The sequence below is a fragment of the Solea senegalensis genome, linkage group LG12, assembly GCF_019176455.1.
Source record: "Solea senegalensis isolate Sse05_10M linkage group LG12, IFAPA_SoseM_1, whole genome shotgun sequence".
In the NCBI taxonomy this organism is placed as follows: Eukaryota; Metazoa; Chordata; class Actinopteri; order Pleuronectiformes; family Soleidae; genus Solea; species Solea senegalensis.
Window position 1 is genome coordinate 21,027,341 of NC_058032.1, and position 17,821 is coordinate 21,045,161.

Below are 17,821 nucleotides of genomic sequence, written 5' to 3' on the forward strand. Positions count from 1 at the left end.
ATATATATATACATACATATATATGTGTATGTATATATATATGTGTATATGTATATGTGTGTGTGTGTATAAACCTTTAAGGTTAACTTAACCCCATGTGGCTCCTGAGTGAATGTGAATATTTATGTCAGTGTTTACGATCACATGTTATATATATATATATATATATATATATATATATATATATATATATATATATATATGTTTATGAACGTTCCAAAGATCAGTATATGGTATAAGTTTAAATCCTGTCCCAGTTGATAAAATGAAATACCATCACTGACAGAATAAAACAATATAAATGAAAGAATATCCACGTTTAAATAAACAGAGAGAACAGATCAAAATCACATACACTCACTAAATACTAAAGACCTGCCCAGTGACCTTTGACACCACTGGTAAATGAATCAAAAGAGTGGTGTCTTTCTGTGGAAAGATGTGCATGTGGTTAGAAAGAAGAAATGAAAGAAAGAAACAGTAACAATAAATAAGGATAAGGAGTATAAAATCAAATCATCTGAGTTATAAAGGAAATGATAACAAAACCTTTTTCATGACCATATTTACAGCAGCAGTCAAAGTATCTAATCACAGCAAGATTAAAATAATCTGTCTGGAAATAATCTTCACAAACAAGATTAAGATGTTTGAGATCTTGCTGGAGATATGAAATGTTACAAGGTGTTTTGTTGTATCTGGTCGTCAATGGCTCCACCCTGTGGTCACAATGATGTGAGACAGTTACTTCATACTGAGCATCCACAGTCAGTGTCGGCGTGGAGAGCTGGAATAACAAGAAATAAGAGAGAATATACACAACACACTGAGGCAGAGAGAGAAGAACAGTCTCATAGGAGAGAAAAAAGGAAAACAAAGGTGACATCATCGGCCACCAGTGTTCTTCTTCTCCTCTTCTGCAGTCTCACACTTCATAAAGCAGTAACAGAGAGCACAAGAAAGCACAACGGTGGTGTAACCAAACAATGTTTTTATTCATTATCTTAAAAAGTAACACAATCCCCATGGGGTATCACATACACTACAACAACGGTAACACCAGTACTACACATCAAAGGGACTTTCAGATATTATAGACATTTTAAAAATCCCTCTCTTTATTGTTTAAATTATTTGACTAGGCATGACAGATAAACATCATTTACAGGTATGGCATACCGTCACCATTCAAATTAATGTTATTGAACCTCCAGTTTTATATACCACCGCTGATGTTAAGGGAAGACATTTGATGGACTGTCATTGTAAAAAAGGGTCAGGTAACAGGACGGTGGCTGGAGGGGATGATGGTTGATGGACGACCACTGGGCCAGACATTTTGCGGGGGAGAACAGAGGGAGGGAGGGAGGAAGCAGGGAGGAAGGGAGGGAATCAGGGTGCAGTGCAAACAGATGTGAGGGATGGAACCCATGACCTCCACCAGGCAGAGAGAGCAGCCCTATTTTACTGGTGGAGCAAAGACAGGAACGCCACTGAAACTGCACTGTGTGGACAAGAACTGGATTCCTGGTGTCAAATGAATATTAGTGGTAAAATGTTGAGTGAAAGTGCTGTATTTGTAGGAACAGGAACAAAAACAACGTTTGAACTACACCAGGCAGCTGAATCCTCTCTGTAGATACACAGCTGAGATCACAGCCCCACCGTGTGGATGTGGTCAGGACTTTAAGTCTTCCTTCTGAGGACCTTGTAATGGACTGGAAAGAAAAAACCCAACACTATTACTGATAGTGTGTACAGTTTACCCCTCGACAGAAACTTCAATATTCAAAGCCTGCTCACTATGGTCAACTACAAACTATGGTAGCGCCCCCTGGGTTTTATTGCCTCTTAGAATTTAGACCCTATCAGCACTGGGGACAAAAACCAAGGACAGTAGTGGACAAGTTTAAATCTTTCAGTGGTACAAGTATCCATGTGACGTGACAAGATGTAGAACAGAGGTGAATGTGGTGCTAGAATGAGAGGTAATGATAGAAATCTATGTCTTTGATCTCAATAACATGTTATACATCAAACCTGCTGGGCTGGGTTAGTAGTAGTGACTGTGTGTGTGTGTGTGTGTTTGAAATGTTCTAGTAACTTTCCAGAACCAAAAGTTCCAACTCATTACTGTTCAACAACCAATTACAATACAATGACTGTTTGGACTGAAAGTGTGTCCCCTGTCCAGACCTGGTATTAAGACTGACCTTGTCAGGACCAGTAGTCCTCATGGAGACCAAAACCTAATGAGGCAGAACCTCATTTCCGATGAACTGTTTAAGGCTCAGGTTTGAACTGAGGTTAAGTTTAGGGTTAGGCATTAACTGGTTATGATTAAGGTTAGTGATAATGCCAGGTTTATTCTGTACAAATGACGGTCCTTAAAACAATAGCTGAACAAACCTGTGTGTGTGTGTGATTAGTGTTAGTACAAATAAATGAATGCACAGGTAAATGAACTGGCACTGATCAGACGTCAGCTGAGGACACTGCAATCATGCAGTGTCCAAATGGATCCTCAAACCACCTCAAAATATGGTTTCTGTGATCAGATCTGAGGATGCATCCAGGACACATTAGGTCTGATCACTCAGGACAGATGTTAACACCAGGTGTGAACAGAGTCAAAGACACAAAACAAGAGAGCACTGACTGACTGTGAGGCAGATGCAGCCAGAAGGCTCTGAGAGGAGGAACACACTTCAATCTACTGGTGGACAAACTTAAAGCATTATTTAATTTGGTAACACCTGAAATTAATTCAAAGAAAACAAGTTAAATCAAACAATTTAATAAATTCATTTAAGGTGTAACCAACTGAAGTATAGTTTTGTTTGATTGTCAACCACTTTTTTCCATGTGTCTGAATCTAGTCACTCAACAAATCATAGTTTAGATTGTTCAAAAGAAAACTGCACACCTCAAGGTTACACATATATGTAGGAATTAAAAAATAATAATAATAGTGACCAGTAAGTACGTTCACTAGAAGATATGGTGGAGTAATGTTGTCCTGAACTCTGTGCGTTCACACCGTGTACAGTATGTGCATAAACTTGTTGGTGATTACAAGTCTGTACCTGTGAAACCACCGGCCCTCATTACATCTGTCAAACAACATGTCTGCAGCTCTGATGGAAATACCACTCTCAGGTGAACCTCCATTTATATTCCACTACAGTGCATGGCTATCCTAAACAGTCATGCTCACCCACTGACACTGAGGGGTGGGCTTCTGATCCAGTTTTAAAGGCTCAGCAACATGCAGCCTGTATGGGTGAGTGGAATCTGTGTCTGACATTCAGTCGGAGTGATATATATATACATGTATACACATTTTTTATATATATATATATATATATATATATACATGTATGTATATATATATATATATACACATATACACGTATATGTGTGTGTGTATGTGTATAAACCTTTAAGGTTAACTTATATAAAGGTACTGTACAGTTTGCGTGTCCTGACTGAATGTGAGACCTACCTTCACATGCCTCTCACCACAGCAGGCAAATTGACTGTTTGACATTTTGAAAGTGAGAAGACAACTTCAGTTTCTCTCCTGTATCATCATACTATAAGTCCGAATGGTGACGAGTGTGTTTGTGTGGACATTCACAGGCTGATGACAGTGTGATAGCGGGAATGATGGGCTGTGGTGTGGAGGTAGTTATAGAGGAGCACACAGGGATGTTGACATCTGCCTGAGCCTACAGGAGAAATGATGTCTATAGGATTGTGGGATGTTATAAGAAAGGGCACATTTTTCAGCTTGTAAAACTATGTTTGTATGTCAAAATGATAGAGACACCCACCGTGTCTTTGTATTTGTCACTGTGAAAGCGTCACAATTGTGCAAGATGAAGTTATGAAATATTACACGCTTAATATAACTCAAAACAAAAAACTGAGCTCCAGGTTGTGAGTAACAGGTGCACATGTATTGCTGTATTTAATACTGAACTTGTAATGATATTGTAATAACTACCAATTTTTTAAATGCAGGTCTTATTTCACATGTCTCTGTGCCACTGTAAGTATTTGTCCCATCTGTCTGTCCATGTGTCCACCAGTTCAGTCACTACCTGTTCAATCTCAGGCTTGTTCAACCAAATGCTTCATACAGGAGACTAAACGGCCTTTGCTAAAAGTATGCAAGTTATTAACTATGAAACAAGTGTAAGCATCCATTTAATAGTCCAATTATAACATTATTGTTACTCTCTTTATTATGATCACTACTGACGGCCATAACAGACCATAATAGATCTTAGCACCAAGAGTAAGAGTGGCTCAGAGATGTTATTCAAACTGTTTCAAGAAATGGTCAAGTGGTCATTAACGTGATAGAAATACAAATAAATGGTAAAGTTTAAAAAATACAAATAAATGGTAATGTTTAAAAAATACTAATAAATGGTAATGCAAAAAACAAACAAGAAAAATTAAAATCAAGTCCCACCCCTACTTGTGTATAACATTAATGAGAAGTTCAGGAGTTCTCTGTTGGATGCTCAGCCGCCTCATATGCACTCTCATATACTCACGACTGATCTTAAACAAAGCAGCACAATCTGCTTCCTCCAATACCTTTGATTTCAAGTTCATTATCCATCTGCTTTAAATGCCCAAGTGATTTTATTTAGATAAAAAAGCATGTCCACTGGTTGAAGCTGCATCACGTTCACTTCACAAGCAATAGGTCGCCACAGAACATGACTAGGATAAGTAACCAGAAGCTGCTGATACATTATGTTTCAATGTTTCCTCGTGAGTCCACACATACTCTGCTCTCATCCACCATTACCAAAAACCTTCAGGTAGAGTGAAATGTAGAAGCTGAAGAGCATGTCAGTCAAAACATTTCTACTATCATCTTTTCACTGGCTGCATAGACAGACATCTGGACGTCGCATGACTGTTTGTACAGGAAAAGCTCCTGAAGAATGAGCTTTAAGAGGTCACTGCACACTTTAAATCCAAGGAGTTTGAACATTATATCACAGAACCATTTGATCCTTACAATACGCCCAGGTGCACGAGTATAAACACAGACATCATTCCAGACCTGTTCTTAGAAACTTTCCCTCATTCTACTCCAGAGATTGCTTAAACATGGCAATAAAAGCATGTAAAATGAACAAGATACTGACGTTAATTAGTGTAGTTTTGCTGTCAACATCCCAGTTGACAGTTAAGGGGAAACTTAACTTAACCCTAAGTTTGTCAAACAGAATTCAAGTTTTCTAAATGTCAGGTAAGGCTTTACTTACACACACTTTAACACGAGAAGTGTAAAAACACTACACGTGTTGTCTGTCTTCTACTCGCTTTGCATGATGATGATTGCATGACGTCAGCTACCAGAACTCTAGTGCACACATTTGTTTTGAATAATCAATAAGCCATCTCCCTCAAAACTATGTAAAGTCTCTGTGATGACACGGATGTCAGTGTGATACAGAGGTATTAAATAACTAATAACCTGAGTACATGTGGTGTGTTTGTTTTATCAGATGCATTTGAAACGTAGTAATCCACAAGCAGCAACAATCATGGCTGTAGCCACACTGTCCTCTGACTCAACCTTCACTTCCTGGCATGTGGACCTCTTCTGTTGCTAATTACAGAGTGCTTTGGTCCAGAGAAATGACACAGACAAAAACAAACAAATCAATTCTCAATCACTTCAATTCCTAATGGAAATTAATTGACGGTTAATGATTTCCATACTTACACTGAACTACACCAATTTGGGGCAAATTACTATTCAGGCAGTAATAATATTGTATATATCTCTAGATTAAATATTTAAACATTTTGAGATGACATATGCTGAGTCAAGGATGTTTCTTTTTTTTGTTCAAATTCATAGAATTTTCTTAAATGTAATAGTTTCTTAAATGGTGGACAATCGAACTTTCTTATATTGTGGAGGATAAAGTAATGTAAATAATGTAGCAGTGACTTTTAACATACTGGACTTTCAGCTTTATGAGTGTGATAACATTCTCTAACAAAACTTCTTAAACTCTCAAACTTACTTCAGAACACTGTTCAAGTAACTTTCTAATGCACAACTACAGTTTTCACAAAAGCCCACTGTCTATAGCACACACACACACACACACACACATCACAGATCCCAGCTTTAAATCTCCAAAACCAGCTCTGCTCTGTTTTTGTAAACAGAACAGTCCCACACATGAAAGCAGCTTGAAGATATGTAAAATAACTTCCAGAGACAATTACCCACCGCTGCCACTAGATGGCAGTAAATTAAACATTAATACATGCAGGCAACATCAGATTCCAAAGGAACAAAACTGTGCTTTGAGATCAGATTGAAGACCTCAATAAGATTTAACTGGGCAAACACTACCTGGCTTGACTTCACGTCACTGATTTTTAGGATTATTTAATTGACCTATTGTAATAATAATGCATTCATTTAAGACGGTTATGTCTTTGTGTAACTGTACCACCAAATTTAAACCTGAGACGTCAATAAAACCTTATTTGCTTGTTAAAATAGTTTAAATTTTTTTAGTGGCACTGGCTTAAATGGAAGAGAATTGTTTCTGGCAGCCGAAGCAATGCTGAAATATAATGCACTTGCAGCCAGTGGACATGAGCAGTAAAACAAAAGGGCAAGAAAATGCAGATTTAAACAGTCAGAAATCAAATAAATTGAACCTGCTACTCGACTAGAAACAGTGTTTACAGAGCGGGCAGTACGGTATCCATCAGAAGAACTCCTCACATTCATTCTAGTGAAGGCAAAACAGCCCTAGTGGCAAGTTCCTCATGTGACTGTCTAACCCAGCTCACTCTGTTGCATTCTGGGGGCTGGTCAGAGGTATTTCAGTGAACGTTAATTCCCGTCCCTACAATTTACAGGGTGTCTGTCAGTGGTACCTGTTAGAAAAGAGCTAATAGGAAGCTGGATCAGTGAGAGTGTGCGTACCATCCGTAAAAGAAGTAAACAAAGCTACATCTCTTTAGTGTGCACACCAGGACACATGCTTGAGAGAGATGTAGTGATGCGGAGCAGCTGGAATGGGAGAGTGGAAATAACATAACCTGAGATTACAGATCACACACACACACACACTTGCACACAAAAAAAATCAAATAAAACCCACACAAGTGGAACAACACAACAGTAGTGTGTAAACTAGAGGCTGTACAATGACATGGTAAAGAATCTGCCCAGTGGCCTGGTGTTTGTGTGAGTGTATGTGGAGGGAGGGGTGGGGGTGGGACAGTGGACCTGTCACAGCTCCACTTGTTCAGTCATTTTGTCAGGGTAAAGTTGTAACAGTCCTTGTAACATTATATTTTCTGGCCCCTGTCCATTGGCTCTCAGCCTCCCACCCAACCCCTTCTTCAGCCCCTAGACGCTGGTGATTGATGCAAGGCAGGCGTTGGGCTTCTGGAGTTTTTCTGGTTGGGTGCCGGCAGGTTCTGTGATGGTACGGAAGGTGAAGGGGGGACCGTTGCCAGTTGTGATGCCAAGGTGTCCGGGGCTCAGTGCCAGGTTTTGTCGACGGTTACTCTCCACTATTGAAGAAGTGTTAGACGCTAGACTCTCCCTTGTCCTGTAGAGGGACAGAGATAACAAAATGATGCAATGCAACCAATAATGTAACAACTACATTAACGTGAACAGCGTAATTCTGTGCAAAAACGTAATAACTAGTTGATAATGTAATAACATTTTTGAACCAGCAACTTAATTATTTAATGTCTATAATGTAATAAAGCATTACATATTTACTGTATATACATTATGTGGTGGGTTAAAACATTAAAAATTTAAAACTGTGGCAGATAATGTAATATAACTTTCGACACTACTACTAGCATAGCTGTTATCAGTGGCGATGTTGGTCTGGAGATTCTGGTGGTGCCATGCAGGAAAATCTTATAATGCCATCCAGAAACACCACATATTACTCTCATACCCTCACAACAAAAACACAGTAGCAAGTGAGAGAGGGGACCGCAGCACCTTCGACGCAAAATCACAGCTGAATAATGCCATCACACAAACAATGCCAATTGGATGACATATATTATCATATCAATAGCACCACCAAATGGCAGAGTTCTAAATCTCACATTATCAAATACTCAAGATTGAAACAATCTTGAGTATTGAGTATCAAGATTGAAACAACAACCTGACAACAATAAAAAATACAATGCGACTCATTGCGCGAACGGTGAGACCTGTCCAGTGCCCGCCCTTGCTTCAAATCAGCCAATGAGAAGCGCTCTGGGGCCCTAAACCTCAGGCCCCATTGCCGGAAGTGAAGTATGTGCTGTACTCTGACATGCATGCGCAGCAGTTCACCAGTCTACAACACTGCAGGTGCAGGGCTACCTCGGCTGTGCCACACCAAGAGAAAACAGAGGAGGCGCAGCATCAGGCACAACAAACACTTCACTACATAAAAGTGTCTACAGAGGAAATTGTGTTCATCAAATGTAACTGCAGACATTCATTAGGGACAAAGTTGAATTTATTATTAACTTGTTCTCAACGACATTTTTGACACAGGAAAACTTATAAAAGCTTATAATCCTCCCCTGTACAGCAGCGCCCTTTTGGTGGAGCTGCGCCCACCGGCCCCTAACGCTTTTATGCTTCATTTGACAGTAGCTTGAATGTGACAGGCATTTGTTTATATTTTAAAGTTACCCTACGCTACAGCTTTAAATAATTTTTTAAGCAAACCATTTCAGACCATATGACCTCTAAAAGCTTACGTGATAGTGCATTGTTTTGTTTCTGTGTGTGTACAGTACCCTGGGACAACTTCTAGTGAAGGACTGGATATTGTTACTCAAGTCATTGCAGCCTGCCACATGCTAATGCTAACAACAAAATCATTAAAAGTTAATAATTTTGGTTTGTGGACAAAACAAGACATTTGAGAACATCATCATTTCCAGGTTTGACAAACACCGATCAACATTTTTTAAGGTTTTCGGATATTTTATGGACCAAACTATTAATCGAGAAAAGAATTGACAGATTAATCGATTATGAAAATAATTGTTAGCTGCAGCTCTACATGCAGTATCACTTTAAAATAATAAATAGTTTGATTTTCTTGGCCTTTAGCATATACCTTGGGATAGGTTTTGCTTTACGGTGGCCACTATCGTGGGGCCGCCATGTTTCTACAGAAGCTCGAAAGGACAAACCACAGCATAGATTTCACATTTTGAAGTGGAGGCTTATAATGCGAACAAAGAAAAAAGGCAACCACTCTGGTATACAGGCCACTGTAGTTTCCTAACACGCTTGGGAAATCTGCAGTCTCACCATTAGATGTCACTAATTCTTACACACTTTAACTTTTGTTGTGTGAGTCAACTACAATGACAGAAAACTGCATCACACCAAAGCTACATGCTGACAATGTGCAGCCAGTTATGAAACATGCTTGCATACTTCAAATAGTATCTCTTGAGTGTTAATGTTGTTAGAACAAGGAAGAAAATTAGTACAATCTAAACCCAGCTCTCTGTGACAGTTAATGGATATGGATCCATAAAATTATCAAAATCAAATCATCACATCCCTAAGACTTAGAATGTGTTCACTGAACATGTGCATATTTATGGAAAAAGTAAGGGGAATGTTAAGATTGACAACCCTTACAAGATGTAATACTTGTGGTATTACTGCAGTCCCTTAAAGCTGAATTACACCATGTATATGCAGTCCTTCACTCATAGACAATATATTCTGACAAAGATGATCAAGAATTCCAACAACTCACCCAAACGTAGGAGTTCAGCTATGCATAGTTTAAAGGGGACATATTATGCAAAATCAACTTTTAAGACTTATATTTGGGACTCTGGAGGCCCTACCAGTCACAAAGAATACTCAGTTATGTTTTCGTGGTCCCCCTTAGTCTAAGTATAGGCGATAAAACACTCGATGTTGAATTCCCTGCACTTATGACGGCAGCATGCGCATTTCACCGCGAATGTTAATCAGTAAGTTTACTTGGAGAGCTCCACCTTAGCTCCACCTTGTCCCTACGAGAGTGCAGGTGAGGGAGGAAGAGCGGTATTATGTCAACGCGGAGGGACAAGTGTGCTGTTGGTGGCTGCACAGTGGAGCACAGTGTTTTACAGAGGATTTTATATATGAAGCTAATGTGCCGGATAAAGTCAGCAAAAGTGTGTTTGTGTGTTCACACCACTTCGCATCAGAGTGCGGCCAGCGGTCGCTGTATTTAGTCAGCAAACGTATTTCACAGACGTACAAACACACCCATTTTTAAGAAAAGGTTAAATAGAGAACATAACTGACCATTCTGACACGTCCTAATTAAAAATATTTGGTTATTGAACTGCTATGGTGCTTCATCCTTATGGTATTTTGACCAAAGCATGTCACAGACATGTTCATTAGGACACCAGGGAACTATTTTAATTGGGGAAATAGGGTATAATATGTCTCCTTCAACTCAGTTACCAAAGAAAACTAATCTCTCCAACACTGTAACACTGCCTACAACCCAGCTCGCCATTACTATGAAAGAAACCTTAACATATTTAACAACTCCACCGTATAAAAGACAACTTTGTTTTTTCCTGGTAATCCAGAGCACACCGACATAACCACATGGGATAAAAAAAACAAACCCATAAACAGCCATGGCCTATAATGCCTACATTTGTGGAAAAGAAAAAGTTCCAATGGTTCCCCTGAGGAAAATTATGGTTGACTCTACCACAATTCCCCATTGTGGGAACACAAGAACAATGACTAAACAAACGACAAATGTTATCGTGATAAACTAGATTAAGTTCAAAGACAAAAACACTTAAAACACATTAAAAGCAGACAACTGTCTTTTCACACACACACACACACACGCAGTAAACAAAAATGTTTTATATTTTACATTTATACTTTAGAGCCATGTTTTGTATATTTTGCACACAAGGCAATTCTAATAGTGTTTTATATGTGAACTAAGTATGAACATGTTCTTACCGTGGTGAATTAAACCCACTGTCAACCGTCACAGAGCTGGAGTCCATACTGTCCAGTCTAGCAGAGTGGGCTGACTGCTGGTTTTGATTAGTTTCTGGAAGGTTCTCTTTAGCACCAGGGAAGGTGAGGGTTCGTTCAAACCGCCTCTGAAGGTCCCTCTCCTTCTCTCTCTCCAGCAGCCACTGCATGGTGCCTGCTCCACCCCCTCCTCTCCCAACACCACCTCCTCGAGTTTTCTCGTCCTCTCCTCGAGTTTTAGTTCCACTTTCCTCAAGTTCATCGTCATCTGAGACGTTGTAGTAGTCAAAGGACACCTCTGCAGCACTAGTAGTGGGTTCAGTCCCCTGTGGTGGGGCAGAGGGCGTGGCCACTAGAGGTTTGGGAGCATCAAAGGCCTCCTGGGAATCAAGTGCATCGCAGGACATGGACAGAATAGATGTGGCAAGAGCCGGGGGTTTTCTCAGTGAGCTGTAGCCAGGCAAAGGTAGGCTAGGTGGAGGTTTGAAGAGAGTGTCTTTGCTAAATATCTCCTTACGTTTCTCCTGAACAGAGGAGACACTATGGGGTGGTCGTCCATTGGGAAGAGGAGGGTCAGGGACAATGAGAGGTATCGGGGGCAGGCTGCTCCCTTTAGGTCCCAACTTTAAGTCCTCCTTAAGCTCTTGAGGATGGGGTGTTTGTCTGTCTGTTTGTCTTTCAGTATTGCCTACCTTTAACCCATCATGACTACTTTTGCCTATAGTTCCCAGTGAGTTTGTTGCTGTGAGAACAGCCTCAGAGGAACCAGAGCACTGGAAGTAATCATCAGGACGGACAGAAGTGGGCAGTGGTTTGGGCGAGTATGCAGGCAGGCTGTCCCTGCTCCTGTTCTTCTCTGAGCTCCTGCCACCATCCAACCCCAGAGAAGAATCCCCTGGAAGCTTAGCTGAAGGGGGTGTTGCACGAGAGTAGTGAGAAGAGCTCTGATTGGCTCGCAGGGTGCCATCATCTGTATAGTAACGGCTCCTGTCATCATAATAATCTGGTGGTCCAGTCAACCCTGCTCCGAGTGGTCCTTTAGAATTGTCCATGGACCTGGAACGTTCCTTAGCCTTGTCACTGCGTTCATTTCTGGACTTTCTCTCCTGTGTGTGAGAGTGTGAGCGGTGAACTTTGGAGTGGTGGGCTGATGGGCCATGGCTTGGCTCAGGGAAAGGCATTTCTGTACGTCGCTTGGCAAGCTCTCCAGACACATCCCATTCTGGGGTGACAGGTAGATGGGAGGATTCAAGAATATTGGGGTTGCTGTGTGCTAGGTGAAGTCGTGCCCTCTGGCGCTCCATGGCCAGAGCATGTTCCCTTGGTGACCGAGCCAGTGATGAAGAGTAAGCTCTATAGTCCCTGTCAGCCAACTCAAGGTGGGAACCATCACTTGGCTCACCACGGGACACCCTTGTCTTGCTATGTGAGCGGTTAAGTTTGGTCTGGGACTGTTTTCTGTGTCTACCTCCACTTCTCCTACTCCTGGAGCTCTGATTGGCTGACGAGGCTTTGCTCCTCTGGGCTCGCTCTTCTTCAAGACGCTTCATGACCGCTGTGTGCCGGGCAAGGTTCTCCACAGTAAGGTCAGGGTTGATTCTGCGGATGATCTCCATCTCTACCTGACGTGGTAGCTGGCTTGGTGTTTCCTCATCGTGGAGCGGCCACTCCTCAGGGGGGAACTGTGCAGAGAAGGTGGCCAATTGCTTGGTCTTGTCCCTTTTAAAGCTCAGACGGAACAGCTTTAAACCAAACTTTCTGCTGCTTATACCACTTCCTACACTGGCTGGTTTCTCGGCCTCTGTTCCTCCTCCTCCTCCCCCACTGCCTCCCCCTCCTCGGTGCTTAGTTAGTGTGTCCGTCTTGAAAGCGAAACCAAGGGTGCTGCGGCTCTTTTCTGTGCTACCTCCCGTTTGTTGGGGAGGTGTTTGTGGGGAGTGCGGGGACGAGTACGCTTCCCGGTGGTCTTTGGGGGATCGGCGCTGTAAGGTAGTGTGGTGGCTCGGTGGGTCGTCTCCACGATAAGTGTTATTATGAAAAGAATCTCCACCACCCCCACTGTGGTTTTGGCTGGACTTTGGGTGTGTTCTATCTCGCACACCTCCAGAGGTGGACGGAGTAATGGTACCAGAGAGAGGGGAGGTGCACTGAGTCTGTTGATGCTGCTGTTGGTTCTGATGTTGTTGTTGCTGCTGCTGGTGTCGGTCAACAGATCTCTCTTCTAAGTGATACCACTTAGAGCTGGTTCGGATTAAGCTGGGAGTGATAAAGTAAGTCTGAGGAGTTACAATAAAATATCCGTCTGATGTTGGGTAGATCTTCCGCTCACGCACCAGCATCGTTAGCGTGTGGTGCAGAACCTCCTCGGTTGGTGTAGGAACACCTGAGAAAAATGAAGGATGAGAAGCAGTTATAATGGGAACACAAGACAAAAAGGATGAATTAGACCAAAAAACATTACCCCAAATTAAGTGGTTAACAGAAGTCTTCAAATATTGAGACCACGTACATTTCCGTCTAATGTAAACTTTTAAACATTTATCTACACTATCCAGTTGTAGGAAAAGACACATAACACATAAATACTAAATCAGGGTGATAAATAGCTTTTTAATGTAAAAGTTTCTCACACACGCTCACCAACAGGTTTGCCTAGCTATTCCACTTAGAACTCGGCATCGACCAATCACTGCACTGCCTAAGCAAAACCTTATCCCTAATCTTAACCCTGAACTTTAATTTAACAGAATTTTCCATTTTGATCTCTACACCAGTTCCTCAGAAAGGAGGTTTTGCCTTATTAGGACCAGGCTTTGGTCTCAATAAAGACTACTGGTGTCTACCAGAAAGGGTCATAAAGAGTAAACAAAATTGAGCATGCACAGAAATAAACAAAAAACTATCAGCACAAATTCAAATTGAATGTCAAAACATCCATAATACTTTTAGTGTCTTCATCAGGCAGATGTCTGTATAACGTTCTGCTTTAGTGGTGCATGATGAATGGCCACTGGCAGAGTAAACTTCAAATATGATTGTCTCAATATTAAACCATCATAAACAGTTTAGGTCTCTGTGTTCTCAGCAGACACATTTCTACTGATGTCCACAGTAGGTCAAGTTAGTGTGTAGAGGAGAATACCTGCAGAGACAAAGGGTCTTTTTTAAACTGTTCAACAGATTGTATCAGTCATTTATTGACTATTATAATGACCATTCCAACCATTTAAAAATCTTTTAAACATGTCTCTGTATTTTCTCTTTTCATCTACTGTTGTCTCTCACTGCTTCACAGCCTGCGTCCTGTTCCTCACCATCCCATGAGTTAATGCTGCATTTAGGAAGAAAGTTGGTTTGCTTACTTTAATGCGGCTGATGTCCTAATTTTAAAAGCAACAAAATCATTGTCATGTAAAAATGTGATTGATTGTGACTGTACACATTCAGAATATCCAACTTTTTAGGAGTTTGTAACACACAACTTGTCACCTGTTTTAAGTCAGCACATATTTTTTAAACACTGGGATACATGTAGCAACAAAGAGGGAGGCTGTTGGTAAAAATCAAAAATAACCATCACTGAAGGGCTTAAATTCATGGTCATATATGTAAGAAATGTTTTATATTAAAAATTGAGATTAAGGAAACATTAAATTGAATTCCTGCTTCACTGTTAATGGTGCAACTAATTTGTTTTTTTTGGAAAAAACATGTTTTTACAGTTCCTAAATTTAATTACAAAAAATGCTCATGCAAGTGAGCAATATCAGAATTTTCATTTACACTAGAATTGTAAACAGTTTAGAAGAACTGTTTTAGCCATGTTTTTCAGCAGCAGAACTCAAAAAGGACAGACTTTGATTTTTAAAAATTCTGGGGATGTGGGTTACAGCCAAAGAAATACATAATTAGGTTTTGGTGGTGATCCGGATATTTGTGTGTATTAAATATGTGGGAAATTGAACAGTCTGGCAGAGAAGTATATGCTCTCTGAGGACTGTCTAATTTGTTCATGTGCTTGTATCATCAAATGTTTTAATGTCTTTGATTATCATCACACCTTGTTTGGAAGAAGCTCCATATAATGAGACTAAGGAAGTGAACTTTTGGCTGTTGAGTCTTCCCCCACAATCTGTCCTTTCAACACAGAGTTAAAATGTTTTTGAAGAATACTGACGAGGCCACAAGGCCTGTGATTAAAATTTTCTTTCTACATGGATCAATTAAAGGGCCAGTAATCATAGTAATATACAGTAAAGTGAGGTTTTATAACCGTTGATAAGACAGGCTTCTAATTTCTATGTCTACTCTTTGACTTTATTCTCTTAACTGTCAGCTTCTTTCTCTTTCATTCTGTCCAAAACCAATCTGTCTTTCTCTCTCTTCAGTATCTCTTGCGATCTCTTCTGTCACTTTGGAGGTATTACTGCCAGTTACATCATGTTTCAGTCCAGCCAGAATGATGCAACACCATGCTGATAGACTGACAGACCACACACACACACATAGACGCATGCACACACACACTCTCAGAGACAGACACATCTTTCTATAGTTGTGAGGACACAAACACACGTTCCTTTTTGCTGACCTTAACTCTAACCTGACAGTAAACCTAATTCTACTAAGACTGTAACTAATGTTTTTCAGAATCAATTTGTCTTTTTCCCCAATAAATCAATAAGTTGTATGCTTCATAAAATCAGTTTTCCCCAGGCCACACCACTGCCTCCTCCAATGTCTTCTTGATGTTTCTTCACAAACCAAATACCTGTAATATTAAGCTTACAGTTATTGAGAAGAAGATTAGTAGAAAATATTATATTTTAGAAGCTGACGTCATTGAACCAATTCCTCTGTGTACACCACACACACACACATATGGACCTGCAACTGGGATTATAAAGACAACAGTGTGTTATATTAACTTTAGTAACTGCTGAATCAAGTTAGAATAGTTCTTTGTCAAGCAATACTCTCAGACATGCCTTAGAGTGTTTTTGCAAGGGCACATGTGTGTGTTCTGTGAGTTTGTCAGCAGGGCACAATGAGTGGCACAATTTCACGAGGAGCTAAAAGGCAAATGAGTCGATAGATCAAAAGGTGGCTATGGAAACAGCTTGGGCGCTGTAATGATACACCGAATTGTGATCCAGTCCAATACATACTAGGGCTGGGTGATATACTGGTAGTAAGAGTTACACTGGTATATTTTTGAAAGAGATATGTAGTTGAGACAATATCTCCATACCAGTATATTATATATTATTTCTATGTTGCCTTGCAAATGGTATTTCATAAAGCCGAACGCTTCTCTCTGAGCCTACAAGCTTAGTTCAGCTGCTCAATCACGGCCCTTACATGAACGTACTACGTAGAGTTCTCCCTCTCACCAACGCTACGCATCACAACAGACATTTGAACGAAAACGTGGCGGACACGGTGCAGGTGGAGAGTGAGCTGTTGGTGGCTAAGAAGAAGAATAATGGCGCTGTTATTTTCCTAAATAAAATGTGTATTTTTACTCCGATACATTTTTCTTAACCATCTTCGTCCCTGGTAGTTGAGCTGGTAACGTAATGTCTGTTTGTTGTCGCTAGTTTTTAGCGGCACCAGCTGTTAGCCGCAGATATCAGCGGCTCGTTGTTTACCGTGTCCAACACCGAGGCTCTGGTCTCCTGTCTCCGGGCTTCAGCTGTCAGCTGAGCGGCCAACCGGCTGACACAGAGCCACAGCTCCACTGAACCATCTATTCCTTTAACACTGAGCAGTGATGACTTTATGAACTTTTTTGTGAATAAAATAACATCAATTAAAGAAAAAATGGATCATCTCCTCCCTCATATTGGGACTGAATCATCTTTTAGCACAAGAGCTTTGGAAGTACCAAGTGCACAGTTAGACAGTTTCTCCCCTATAGATCTCCCTGAGTTAGCATCAATAGTTTCATCATCTAAGCCATCAACCTGTCAGTTAGATCCTATCCCTACCAAATTGTTTAAAGAGGTGTTTCCTTTAATTAACAGCTCTATATTAACTCAAATTAATCTATCCTTATTAACTGGAAATGTGCCCCAAACGTTTAAAATAGCTTAAACCCCTTCTCAAAAAAAGCGACCCTTGACCCAGATATTTTAGCTAATTACCGACCTATATCTAATCTTCCCTTTCTTTCTAAAATCTTAGAAAAGGCAGTTGCTAATCAATTATGTGTGAAGATTTTCAGTCAGGTTTTAGATTAAACCATAGCACAGAAACAGCACTAGTTAAAGTTAGTAATGATCTTCTCTTGGCTTCAGATAATGGTCTAGTTTCTTTACTTGTCCTGTTAGATCTTAGTGCTGCCTGCATTTGACACCATTGACCATAATATTCTACTGCAGAGATTGGAACAGACTCTTGGTATCACAGGTGCTGCCCTCTGCTGGTTTAAATCATACTTATCTGATAGATTCCAGTTTGTTCATATCAATGATAAAGCCTCATTACAAACAAGTTAATTGTGGAGTTCCACAAGGCTCAATGCTTGGGCCTATACGTTTTACCTTATATATGCTTCCTCTAGGGAACATTATTAGAAAGCATAACATACACTTTCATTGTTATGCAGATGACACACAGCAATATTTATCAATGAGGCCGAATGAAATAAATCAGGTTGTTCAACTCCAGGAATGTCTCAGAGACATTAAGTCCTGGATGAACTTTCTACTTTTAAACTCAGAAAAAACTGAGGTCATTATACTCGGCCCT

At 40.4% G+C, this 17,821-nt stretch overlaps 1 protein-coding gene across 2 annotated transcripts in view; it reads right to left on the bottom strand.

Moving 5' to 3' along the window:
- Window positions 1–4,637: 4,637 nt before the first annotated feature.
- LOC122778373 (storkhead-box protein 2-like) overlaps window positions 4,638–17,821 on the bottom strand; it is a 39,522-nt gene continuing 26,338 nt past the window's right edge. For both annotated transcript variants that reach the window (XM_044040196.1, XM_044040197.1), the window contains exons 3-4: window positions 11,051–13,451; window positions 4,638–7,622 (exon numbers count right to left, since the gene is read on the bottom strand). In XM_044040196.1, coding sequence (XP_043896131.1) covers window positions 7,418–7,622; window positions 11,051–13,451 — 2,606 coding nt within the window. In that variant the 3' untranslated portion in view covers window positions 4,638–7,417. The remainder of the gene's footprint in view (window positions 7,623–11,050; window positions 13,452–17,821) is intronic.